Here is a 12,492-nt window from a genome sequence, read left to right on the forward strand (position 1 = left end):
CATATTATTTTTTCTCCAGGTGTTAGAGTAGCTTTTATTTTTTATTTTATCATTGATTTCAAACTTTCTTCCATTATTATCTGATAGAAGGCAGGGTAGTATCTCTACTTATTTGTATTTGATTAGAGTTGCTTTGTGGCATAATATGTAGTCTATTTTAAAGAAGGATTCATGTACTGCTGAGAAGAAAGAGTATTTGCTTGTTGAAGGATGAAATATTCTATATATGTCAGTTAAATCTAAGTCATTGATTGAATTATTGAGTTCTATAGTTTCTTTGTTCAGCTTTCATTTGGTAGATATGTCCAGTGGTGAAAGAGGTGTGTTAAAGTCATTCAGAGTAATTGTTTTGTGGTCTATTTGACTCTTGAGAAGAGTTTGTTTGATGAATGCAGATACTCCATTTTGAGGGGCATAGATATTTATAATTGTTATGTGTTGTTGGTGTATGGGTCCTTTGAGCAGTATGAAGTGTCCTTCAATATCCCTTTTGATTGAATTTAGCTTGAAGTCTTCATTATCTGATATGAGGATGAAAACCCCTGCTTGCTTCCGCAGTCCATGTGAGTAATATAATTTTTCCCAACCCTTCACCTTCAGCCTGTGGATGTCTTTTCCTATGAGTCTCTTGGAGGCAGTATATTGTTGGTTTTTTTTTTTTAAATCCAATCTGGCAGCCTATGTCTTTTGATTGGTGAATCTAGGCCATTAACATTCAGTGTTATTGTTGAGACATTATTTGTATTCCCAGCCATTTTTGTTTATTTTTGGTATTAAACTTGACTTGGTTTCTCCTCTGTTTAGTTTTTCCTTTAGTGTAATACCTCTCTTTGATGATTTTCTTTTTTTTCCAGATTAAAAAAAACCCCAATACTTTATTATAATTTTTTAATCACAGAACTCCAGTCTAAAACATTAGACACACATGCCCACACACTGACCTCTGGTATTTTCATACCCCTCAAAATCTGGCCTATGAGTTATGCCTCAGGAATTTTCCAGATCAAGCCCATACACCAACTTAAAATAAAAGAAAATGTCTTCTAGTTTTACCCACACTTCCAAAGTGCTAGGCAGCTACAAGGTTTGCTGAAAGTCACTTTTGACAAGTTAGAATAACAGCTCCAGGCAGGGTTCTGGGTGTTACAATCTTCAAGCAGGGGTCCTGCAGGCTCTTTCGATGTTTTGTCTTGTCACTCCCTTCAGGGGTTGCCTTACATGTGGCAATAAAAATGTATCTCCTGGTCAGAATTACAATGGGTAGTGAGTGTTTCAGCTGAGTAGTAATGTTACCTAAGTTAGGAGCCTGTAACTGAGAGATCCAATCTCAAGGGTTAAAACTCAAAAATAATTACTATTTCAAGGTCAGGACGTAAATTACTTGGCTGGCAAAGAAAATGCTTGATAATTCAATGTGTACTTTTGCTTCATCTTGAATTTCAAGATGAAAATCAGGTAACCTGTATCTCCCTCTAGGTTTACAGAGCACCCTCTGGTCCCCCTCAGCGCAGAGAAATGGAGCCTAGAAGTTGTCGCACCTGTAGCTTGGATTACTTGGTGCTCAGGCAAGGTGCACAAGGCAAAACCTGATTTAGACCATCTATTTCTTTCAATACGATGCTACAAAGATGAAGGCCCTCACTTCAAAAAAGGGAGGAGGACAAAGGAGCTGGGACAAGCTGAGGACCACTACACTAACAGACTGACGACATGTGGGAATGGGAATGTTGAAGCCAGCAATCTTTTGAAATATCACTATCACCTTCAAAACTCTGCTTTTCTAATCAGGAAATTGGGAGTGGGAGAATCTTGGCCTGAATTGCCCACCAACACATTCTTCTTAACAGAAGTGAAGGTATTTTAGGCTATGAAAAGCATTTCAAGACATCTGTTTTCAGGGATGAACCACAGTCACAAAAATACTTTTCAGAGTTGGTTTACTCTAAAGTCTATCTCAAGAACAAGGGCAGTGAGCTCTCACAAGGTACTGAGACGTGTTCTGGCAAAAATATTTTTGTTTTCCTAAAGTTATATATGCTGTCTTCAAGTTCAACTATAATATATATATGTTCTTTTTTTGTCAGCAAAAAAAGGGATTTTTTTAAAAACTCCAAAATTAATAATATCTGTGTAGAATGAAGGCAGAATTTTGGTTGTTGTTTATAATTTAGAACATAGATGAAATCACAAGGTCCGCAAAGTTCTCTGCATTCACAGCTTTCAGAATCCTTTTCTCCTTTCACATGAACTCATCTGAATCATTGCCATCCTGATTTGAAGACATGTTCTCAACCTTCATTAGTGATGAATAGCTCCTAAGTTCATCCATCTCCCTCTTCTTCTTCATTTCTTCTTTTTCTCTCCTTTTCATTTCCTGAATTTGGGCTTTTTTCTCATTTCTCTCTTCCCAGTCTCTGCTTTCCTTCTCTGCAGCTAGGTCTGGAAACCACTCTAACTTGGTCTTTTCTAATGGGTTCAGTATCTCATTCACTTTTTTCTCCACCGTCATAATTTTTACATTCTTCTGCCTGTGAAAGCCTATCTGCCCCTCATCCATGTCAGCTGTTTTCTTCAGGTTAGACCACGGTGTATATACCACATTAACGTTGTTCGTCTTGCAGCCTTGAATGCTATTGGCCTTCACAAGGTGGGCACAGTCCATCAGCACTTCCTTTGGAATGTCTTTTATTTTCTCTCCCTTATGTAATTGAAGGTATACGTGAGCTGAAGAGAGTTTGTCCACATGAAAACAAATATCTTCAGGCCAGCCATACTTTATCAGATCTTCATTTTCATATTTATCCTTTCCCATGTAAATAGTGTAAGCAGATGAATTAATATCAAAGGCATGCATGAATTCACACTGGAGAATATGTAAGTAATGAGGGAAAGTCTTCACTCAATCCAGTCCTTTCACATGCTCAAAAGAATTCACACTGGAGAGGAACCCTTTTCCTTGCCTGCCAAAACCAAATCAGGAGCATCGTGTCACTTTTCAAAAACCCGGAACATCGACTCTTGCCCAGTGAGTGGCTGCTATCGACATTCCAGTCTACTGCTCTGCGCTGTGTCCCAGGCCCTTCCACTGCTGCTAGTGAAGTAGAACACCATGATGGCCATGCGACCACCCCAGAACCCAGCAGGAGGACTCTTTGATGATTTTCATTGTTTTTTTTCATTTCCTCTTCATGGAATATTTTGCCGAGGATGTTCTGTAGTACAGGCTTTCTATGGAAGGTTTTTATTTCATCATTAAATCTAAAGCTTAATTTTGTTGGATATGATTCTTGGTTGGCATCTATTTTCTTTCAGAGCTTGGTATATGTCATTCCATGGTCTCCTGGCTTTGAGGGTTTTGGTTGAAAAATCTTCTGGGATATGAATTAGTCTCCCGCTAAATGTGATCTGATTCCTCTCCCTTGCGGCCTTTAAGATTCTATCCTTGGGGCTGGAGTTGTGGCTCAGTGGTAGCACTCTTGCTTAGCATGTGTGAGGCACTGGGTTCGATCCTCAGCACCACATATAAATAAATAAGTAAATACAATAAAGATCCGTCAACAAATAATAAAAATATTAAAAATGATTCTATCCTTATTCTATATGGTAGGCATTTTCATTATAATGTGCCTTGGTGTAGATCTGTTGTAATTTTATACATTTGGTGTCCTGTAAGTCTCTTGTATTTGGTTTTCCAAATCATTCTTCATGTTTGAGAAATTTTCTGATATTATCTCATTGAAGAGATTGTGCATTCCTTTGTTTGAAACTTGTGCCTTCCTCTATCCCTATAACTCTTATATTTTGTCTTTTGATGCTATCCCATAATTCTTGGATGTTCTGATCATGGCTTCTTACCATCTTCACTGTGTGGTCAACTTTATTTTCCAGATTGTATACTTTGTCTTTATTTTCTGATGTTCTGTCTTCCAAGTGACCTAGTCTGGTGGTGATGCTTTCTATTGATTTTTTAACTTGGTTTGTTGTTTCCTTTATTTCAAGGATTTCTGATTGCTTTTTTTTTTCAGAATCTGTATCTATTTCTTGAAATAATCTTTTGCTACCTGTATTTGCTCCCTTATCTCTTTATTGGTGTCATCAATGGTTTGCTATCTTATTTCTTTGTTGGAGTGATCAAATTTTGCCTATATTTGCTCATTTAGGTCATTCTTTAATTCACAGATTATTTTAATTATGAACATTCTGAACTCCTTTTCTGACATTTCATCAACTGTGCTGTCCGTAGGTTCTGTTTTTATAGTATCCTGGTTTGTTTGAGGCAGTGTCCTCCCTTGTTTTTTCATGTTGTCTATGTGTCTTCCTTTCTTGCAGTGTGGATCTGAGGTTTTAGAGTTTCTACCTTATAGTCTTTTTTTTTTTAAATTTATTTTTCAGTTTTCAGCAGACCCAACATCTTTGTTTGTATGTGGTGCTGAGGATCGAACCTGGGCTGCAAGCATGCCAGGCGAGCGCGCTACCGCTTGAGCCACATCCCCAGCTCATACCCTATAGTCTTGTAGTTTCTGTGCAGATTAGCTGTACTTCACCTTGGTGTTGGGCTTCCAGACCCTGCCAGTGTCCCTCGATGGATGCTACTGCAACTGTAGGTGGTGGTGGCGATAGTGGAGGTAACTCAAGATAGCAGTGGAGGTGCCCCAAGATGGATGCAATGTCTTTCAGAGATGAGGCTAAAGGGGTGGTCCTTACAATGGCTTTGGAATGCCTGCTCCAAGATGCAGCTGCTTCTAGATCCTTTCTGTAGTTGCCATGTAGAGGCTACTGCATGGGGAGGCTATGGATGGCTTCAGTATCCCAAGGTGGAAGTGGGTTAGGCCTGGCCTCCCAGATGTGTGTTGGGGGTAGACCTGGGCCTACCCTGGGCCCAGGCTCCAGGAGGTCTGGGAAGGTGGTCCTGGGCCTGGGCCTTAGCTCTGCCAGGTATCTACCAGTGGCTGGACGGACCTGGCACAGCTCAGAGGAGGTGGATCTGGGCTGGTCTCAAGGATATAATTTTTTTGTTTCCTAGATTTAACAGAAAGCCAGAATGTCTCCTATTATACTTTCTACTCAAAGTACCTCTGAGGATCATTCCCTCTGTGCTTATTATGATTGAAGGCTCAGTGTTCCCAAAGCCCATGCGCTAGAGGCTTGGTCCCTGGGTGGTGCTACAGGAAAATGGTGAAATCCTTGAGAGGAGGGGCCTAGTGGGAGGTGCTTAGAACACTGGGGTTGTGCCTTTGAAGGACATTGTTGGACCCTTGTCCCCTTCTTGTTCTCCTTCACTGGTGAGGAGTGAGTGGTTTTGCTCTGCCCAGTGCTCCCAACAGGATGTGCTGCCTCACTACAGGAGTAAAGTGGCAGGGCCAATCATGGACTTCACTTTCCAAAACTGTGAGTCCTAATAAACCTTTCCTCTTTATAAGTGAATTACCTCAGGTATTTGGTTATATTAATGGAAATCTAACACAGCAGTGTACCTTGAGTCTAAAAAAAAAAAATCAAAGCTAAGATTTTTTCCAGTTTGGGCAAATGCCTTGTGATGAGAGCAACTTTTTTTCCATGAATTTCTGCCCACCTTTATATTTTGAGTTAAAGAATTGTTATCTTCTCCACTTTTGGATACTTTTTCTGTTTTATGTCTTCTTTCTAGCTGATTTTAAGCAAAAAGGCAAACATAATATCATGTTACTAAAAATTTAATCACCAGGAACTGCTGATTCCTTCCTGCTGTTAATCTGACACCAGGGCAGATGCTGGAACACTATTCTGTCTACAGCAACGCTACTCAAATGTGTACTAAGTGCACTAGCACTGGACTGTGGAATGTTTGTTACCAACCCACAACAAGACCCATACAGAAAGCGAGAGTGAGCAAGGACACTTCTAACCACACCTTGTCCAAGACTGACACCAGTCAAGCAAAAAATGCATATTAACATCAAGCCCTCGGGTCTGCTGAGAGCACTTTGGTCACCAGCTGTTGGTATAGCAGTTTGAACACCTCAGCTCAACATCTCCACTGAGTGCCTGCAAAGTCCTGTCTTCACATATGCTCCTGACAGTCTTCCCTTCTTCATTGATATAACTCTTTAATTTCTGATTACAGTGTCACAAATTTTTGTTGTTCTCTTATGTGGGGAGTCACTCTGAATGATTTGCGCCTTCCATCCTGGAGCGGAAAGGCTTTGACCATCAATCACTACATAACATACTGAATACTGCCCTGGTCCTGGAAGTTTGAGACGTAGGCGTGTTGCCCCCTGGCCCCTTGGGTCAAATTACACTCACCTATCCTTTGTAACCCTGCTCCTTCTGGCCTTTTTTGGATGAAACTTTCTAAGTATAAGGGTCCCCCTAATAAAAGCCCTCTTCTGAACGTGCTCACTCTCTCTCATCAGTCTCTTGTGACTTTCTCTGGCTCTCCCATTTGGGGAGCCTGAGGTTGAGAGTGGAGAAGCCATCCTGAAGCTTGTTTCAAGGTAAAGTGTGTGACTGTGTTTTATTTGGTGTCCCTGAAAATTCACACGAGCAACCTTAAGTTCAGCTGCCCACACGGGTAGGGGGCAGCACTCTTACTTCCTCTTTCTCATACTCTGGTAAAGTTCCTTAGGAAGTATTGTAAATTCCATCTTCAAAATGTGTGCAGCATCCAAACACTTCCACTATTTCCCCTGCTCATACACCAGTGGAAGTGACCAACGTCTCCAACATAGGACTGACTGTTCTCCAGAGTTTCCCTGCTGCCTTGCTAGTCCTCATCTCGATTCTGGTCTCAGGTCAGAAGTTAGCGTGATGCTTTGAAAAGATGCACTGTGTCTGCCTTGCTCAAAATTGCCTCACTTGATGCAAGATTCTTTCCGTCTACCTCTAGATCTTGCGACTGGCCATGTTTCTCAGCTCCTCTCAGTGACTCTGCTCAGGACATCTCAGATCTTCACTCTCCTTGGAACACACACAGGATTCTGCTCTGGTGCATTTGCACTGCAGCTTCCTGTTGCTTAGAAAGTTCTTCTTCCAAACATCCTCATGACAAGTTCTTTTACATCTTTCAAATCTATTCTCAAAGGTCACCTTGCTAATAAGTGCCATGCTGAGAACCCTAGTAAAACAGCCAACTTCCCTTTCCCCACATACCCACTCTCACACCTGCCCTGCAACACTTACCACCTAACATGAACACTGTCCTCAGGTACTCTGCTTAGAGTGTGTCTTCTTCTGCTTTCCTATAGAACACAGGCCTGTTTTCATTTCCCTGATGTATCCTAGGTGAAAACTGTGTGTCATCTACTCAGTACTCAACAAATGAGAGATGAATGAATGATCAGTGTCAACTCCTTCTTTATTAAAAGAATTTCAGATCAAATGCTGCTGTGGCATCTGCAGTCAAGGGTTTCTCACACTGAGATCAGGGCCATTTGGGCTTTTCTCACAAATGCTGCCCTCCATCCCTCCACACCAGCCCTCCTGCTCTCCGCAGCTGCTAAGGACATTTTGATCTTCATGATCCTTACCTAATGGGTCATATTTTCCAACTAAACAGAAACCTCCGTTAGACTCTGTTTTATCAACCCAGGAATCTGTAATGGAGCAAGTTCTGGGATGAGTGTTAAGGACAGTGAAACTGCTCAGTTAGAGAAGATGGAAGCCTAAGAGGAATTTATCTAAGATGAGAAATCATGAGATCCTTCCTCTCTGCTGTTCCCATAATCTCGTTCCTTTAAAAATCCTGGAGGAATGATAGGAAAAACAATCCAGGAAACTGCCCTGGGTCTTGTGGGTCAATGACAGAAAAAATGAACTTCTGCTGTCACCGCTGAGAGACACCCAGAGTAGAACAAGACCAGAACCCAAACTTACCAACAAGAACAGGGATAATTCTTTGTGAAAAGTGAGAAACAAAAAAAGATGGGAGCAGAAGGTCAGACTCAGGTCTCATCCTATGTTAACCCAGTGGCCTGATGCCCTCTCACCCATGGTCCTGGAGATAGGACCAGCCCTGGTGATGCTACCTGTCATCAGAGGTCCTGTTGGGATGAGGTTCAACTGAATGGACAAGGACTAAGGAGCAGTAAAACTGACCCAGCTGAGAGTGACCACAAAGGCCCAGGATGGACTGAGCACAGACTGGGTGCCAGCTTGTCCACCTGCTGGAGCTCCTTTCATCCTTCTCTGTCCCCACCTGCAGCAGACTCAGCACAGCAAACACGTGGATTCTGGAAGGTTTCAGGTTTTATTTTCTCTCAGAAATTTTAGGAATCCTCTTCTCATTTAATTAGCCCATCAACATATTTTGTGGCACAAATTTGAAATATAATCAATATCCACATTCGATTTTCCAAAAGGGAAGAAAGACACTACAATTCAGGGCAACATAAAGCTAAATCAGGAATGAAGACATCCCAGCCCCACATCAGCTACAGAGGAAAGTTGATTGAGGAAGAGAACAGTGTGGGGAGGGGGCCTGGTGATCAAGGATGTGCTCCTCTCTCCATTGCCTCACACTGTGATTGTAGGAACACAGGCACAAAGACACAATCAGATGCCAGCTGCACAAAGAGTAGCCAGGAACTCTTGAAACTGCAGTAGAGAGCAGGAAGAGAACTGAAGAAATCCTGTACTGCTCAGTCCCACAGATGGCAGCTGTCTCACACTGTAAAAGAAAGTATTATGAACAGATTCAGATCACTCCTTGTAATGGAGACACTCTGAACCACCCATTAAACACTCAAAATGTCACAAATCCCTGAGAGAGTCCCTGTAACCCAGCAGTCTCCTCATTCCCAACCCCTCTCCCTCTCCAGGACCTCCAGAATCTCACCTTTCTCAGCAGTGAGAGACACATCAGAGCCCTGGGCACTGTCATTACCTGAGCAGAACAAAAACAGAACCTGGTCAGAGCCCACAGGAGGTGCGGGTAATGGAGGAATTATGGGTGGATCAGCTCCCCCATTGCTCCCCATTACACCGTCCATGGGCCTCAGAGATCAGTGTTCTTCATACTTACAGGCAGCTGGAGCATAGGGCCCTTTCTTTACTCCTGTGGGAAGAAAACATCCTGTGAGAGAGCAGCTTGGAAACGGGTCTGAGAGGCGCCCCCTAGTGCTGGACACTGGGGAAGTCTCCAGAACTGTGTCTGAAGATGTAGGATCAGGAGACAAGAAGAAAACAGATGCGTAAAGATGGAGCTTATTACTCTCCTGAGTTCTTCCTCAGCAGGAAAATTCCCCTCTGGCCTCTAAATGCTTGGAATCAGGTCCCATCACCACAAACATCAAGAGGATATATTTGTCCTATAGTTTCTATGCACTTTACAAAAAGTAAACAGATTCCAGGTTGGGTAAGGACACGAGTAGATGTTACTTCCCATGAACAAGGCAGGGCACACTTCTACCAGCTACTTGAAACCACCAGTGGGACAAAAATTCAGAACCTGCACTTTCCCTACCTGTGTTTTTCTTTCTCCACAAGATAAAACCGACCACAGCTCCAAGGACAATCGCAGCAGCAACAACAATTCCCACGATGGTGATGGTAGACTGAGGGGGTGGCTCTGGGAGGAGAAGGGAAGTCAGTTGAGGAGCCCTGATCCCCAACTCTCAGCCCTGACCCTGCTGAGGGTCTCCAGAAAGCCTCCTGCTTTCCTGACAACAGGCTCTGGGCCCTCACCCCCTCCTTACCCCATCTCAGGGTGAGGGGCTCAGGCAGCCCCTTATGATGCACATGGCAGGTGTATCTCTGCTCCTCTCCAGCAGGCACCACCACAGCTGCCCATTTCTGGAAGTTTCCATCCCCAGAAGGCCTGGTCTCCACAAGTTCCATGTCCTGGGTCTGGTCCTCTCCATCCCGCTGCCAAGTTAGGGTGATCTCCTTAGGGTAGAAGCCCAGGGCCCAGCATCTCAGAGTGACATCCCCGTCAGGGCTAGGGTGGTGAGTCACATGTGTCTCTGGGGGGTCTGAGGGAAAGAACAGGGAAATTCAGACATTTTGGCATTTCCTCATGAGCCACTGAAGGACTCACATGACCATCCTGAGAGTGGACAACATGATCTGGGTGGGGAGGAGCACAAAACCTAGACACAAACTGGAAGGCAGGATTCTCGAATAATGTATTCCTTGGAAAGTTCTAGAATCATATTGAGACAACCTAGTGTAAGAGGTTTCAGGTGTCTAAGAGGGACTTCAAACTCTGGCCTTGGTAGAGGCTGAGACAGGTGGAAAAGCTGGAGTCAGACCTCCCAGGACACTAGGCTGGAGTGGACCTGACAGTCTGTCCCTGATGTCAAGGCTGGTGACAGGGACCTGTGGTCGGGTATTCCTTGTCTTTCCCTCCAGCCAGGAAGAGAGACGGGATCCCTCACTTGTCCTGAGAGACAGCGGCCTCAGTTCCTCTCTAGGGCAGCCCCTGGGGTCCAGGCCCACTCCTCCCTCCTGGACCAGGAGCAGGGGGTGTCTAGTGTGGGCGCCATTCTCCTCCCTCCTGTGGGGAGCTGGAGGAGGGACCTCCAGGGGATCAGGCAGGTGAAGCCCCTCACACCTGTGCGCAGCAGCGTCTCCTTCCCGTGCTCCAGGTATCTGCCGAGCCACTCCACACAGGTGCCCTCCAGGTAGGCCCTGAGGCGCTCTGCCTCACCGGCCGCCTCCCACTTCCTCTTGGTGATCTGAGCCGCCGTGTCGGCCGCGGTCCAGGAGCGCAGGTCGTCGTTCAGGGCGATGTAGTCCCTGCCGTCGTAGGCGAACTGACGGTACCCACGGAGGAGGCGCCCGTCGGTCCCCACGTCGCAGCCGTACATCGTCTGGTAGGTGTGAGAGCCTGTCCCCGCCCCGTCAGCCGCGGCCCCGCCCGCCCGCCCCGGGTTCTCCCTAAATGAAACCGAAACCGTCGCAGTCCCCGGGCGCTGTCAGGGTCGGGTCCCCGCGGGTCCCAGCCTTGGGGTGGCCCTCGGCCCGGGGACCCTGACGACTCGGGGCCGTCCGTGAGGGACGTGAGGGGTCGCGGTCTCCGCCCGGCCCGGGTCACTCACCGCCCGCGCTCTGGTTGTAGTAGCCGCGCAGGTTGTCGAGGCCAACTCGGTCACTCTGTGCGTTGCCCTTGGCGGTCCGTGTCTCCCGCTCCCAGTACTCGGGCCCCTCCTGCTCTATCCACGGCGCCCGCGGCTCCATCCTCGGCGTCGCGGCGTCGCTGTCGAAGCGCACAAACTGCGTGTCGTCCACGTAGCCCACCTCCATGTGCCGGGCCTCCCCGCCGGGGCGGGACACGGAGATTTCGAAGTACCTCATGGAGTGGGAGCCTGGGGAAGGGAGCCGCTGAGACCCCGGGATCCTCTTCCAGGCGCCCGACCCGGGTCCCAGGTTGACGACGCCAGGAGGAGAGGAGCGGGGCCTAGAGAAGCTTGGGGGTCGGTGGGACGCGGGAGGTCAGGACTTAGGGGCGGGAGTGGAGGGTCGGGATGAACCGCGCCAGAGTGGGGAGGGTCTGGGCCGGGGGCAGCGGGGACACAGCTTCTCCGGTTCCTGAGCGCTCACAGGACGGTCCCCTCGCTCCTCCCGCGCAAGAAGCCATTTCCCTCCCCACCTGGCACTTACCCGCCCAGGTCTCAGTCAGGGCCAGGGCCCCTGACAGGAGCAGGAGCAGCGTTCGTGGGGCCATCACCCGCATCCTGCAGCTCTGTGGAGATCTGCGACTTGGCCGGCGGGTGGGGACTTTAAAACCTGAACAGCGGCGACGCTGATTGGCTTCTCTAGGAGCAAGACACGCAATGGGAGTGAGACCTGCGGCCGCGTCAGGAGTGTCCAGGCAGAAGGACCTGACACGGGTTGGGAGAAGAAGAAGTGAAACTCCAGAGAGAAAATCCCCAGTGCTCGGTGTCCACACCCCAGGCACCGCTCTAGACCCCGAGCGCCACGCCCGGGACCGGGACTTTGCCCAGAACCCTACTCTGTACTGTCGTTCTTGGTCACGCACACCCTCACCTTGATTCCTGCCTCAAGGTGTAGAATCAGCAGTTCTCAAATTTTTGGTTTCAGGATCTTTATATGCTCTAGAAAGTAGTAATCAGAGGTAACCAAGTTCATATGGATTACGCCTATCAATATTTGCCACCTTAGAAATTAATTCCATTTAAGAGATATACTATTCCTTCTTAATATTAATAACTAATTGCATGTTAACAGAAACAGTAGTTTCAAAGAGAAATAACTGTTTTCCAAAATGAAAAGATTTAATAAAAAATGGATCATTTTATTTTTTAGAATTTTGAAAGTTCTTTTTGTCAGTAGAGAATGCTAGATATTCATATTTTCTGCATTTAACCTGTGATTTTGATTGAAACAAAAATACACCCACACAAATATATAGGAGGAATGTTTTTAATAGCATATCCAATATTCATCTCTGATACTACACTAAAATGACACAAGTGTTAGTTTCTTAAAGGTTCTTTGCCATGAGGATCCTGAAACATTATCATTGAATAGTTCATATTCTATTTCATTAAA

At 45.8% G+C, this 12,492-nt stretch overlaps 2 protein-coding genes across 2 annotated transcripts; both read right to left on the reverse strand.

The window, feature by feature from the left end:
* Positions 1-2,147: 2,147 nt before the first annotated feature.
* LOC101957130 (coiled-coil domain-containing protein 25) lies at positions 2,148-2,832 on the reverse strand. The gene has a single exon (XM_078020231.1). The coding sequence runs from the start codon at positions 2,810-2,812 to the stop codon at positions 2,240-2,242; it is 573 nt and encodes a 190-aa protein (XP_077876357.1). The 5' UTR covers positions 2,813-2,832; the 3' UTR covers positions 2,148-2,239.
* A 5,376-nt stretch (positions 2,833-8,208) lies between these two features.
* Positions 8,209-11,732, reverse strand: LOC101961596 (patr class I histocompatibility antigen, A-126 alpha chain). The gene is made up of 8 exons (XM_078020233.1): positions 11,581-11,732; positions 11,019-11,285; positions 10,532-10,807; positions 9,675-9,950; positions 9,443-9,547; positions 9,002-9,034; positions 8,816-8,863; positions 8,209-8,647 (listed from the first exon to the last, which is right to left on the reverse strand). Exons 1-8 carry the CDS (start codon positions 11,651-11,653, stop codon positions 8,643-8,645), a joined length of 1,083 nt encoding a protein of 360 aa, XP_077876359.1. The 5' UTR covers positions 11,654-11,732; the 3' UTR covers positions 8,209-8,642.
* Between the last annotated feature and the right edge of the window lie 760 nt (positions 11,733-12,492).

The sequence above is a fragment of the Ictidomys tridecemlineatus genome, chromosome 8, assembly GCF_052094955.1.
Source record: "Ictidomys tridecemlineatus isolate mIctTri1 chromosome 8, mIctTri1.hap1, whole genome shotgun sequence".
NCBI lineage: Eukaryota > Metazoa > Chordata > Mammalia > Rodentia > Sciuridae > Ictidomys > Ictidomys tridecemlineatus.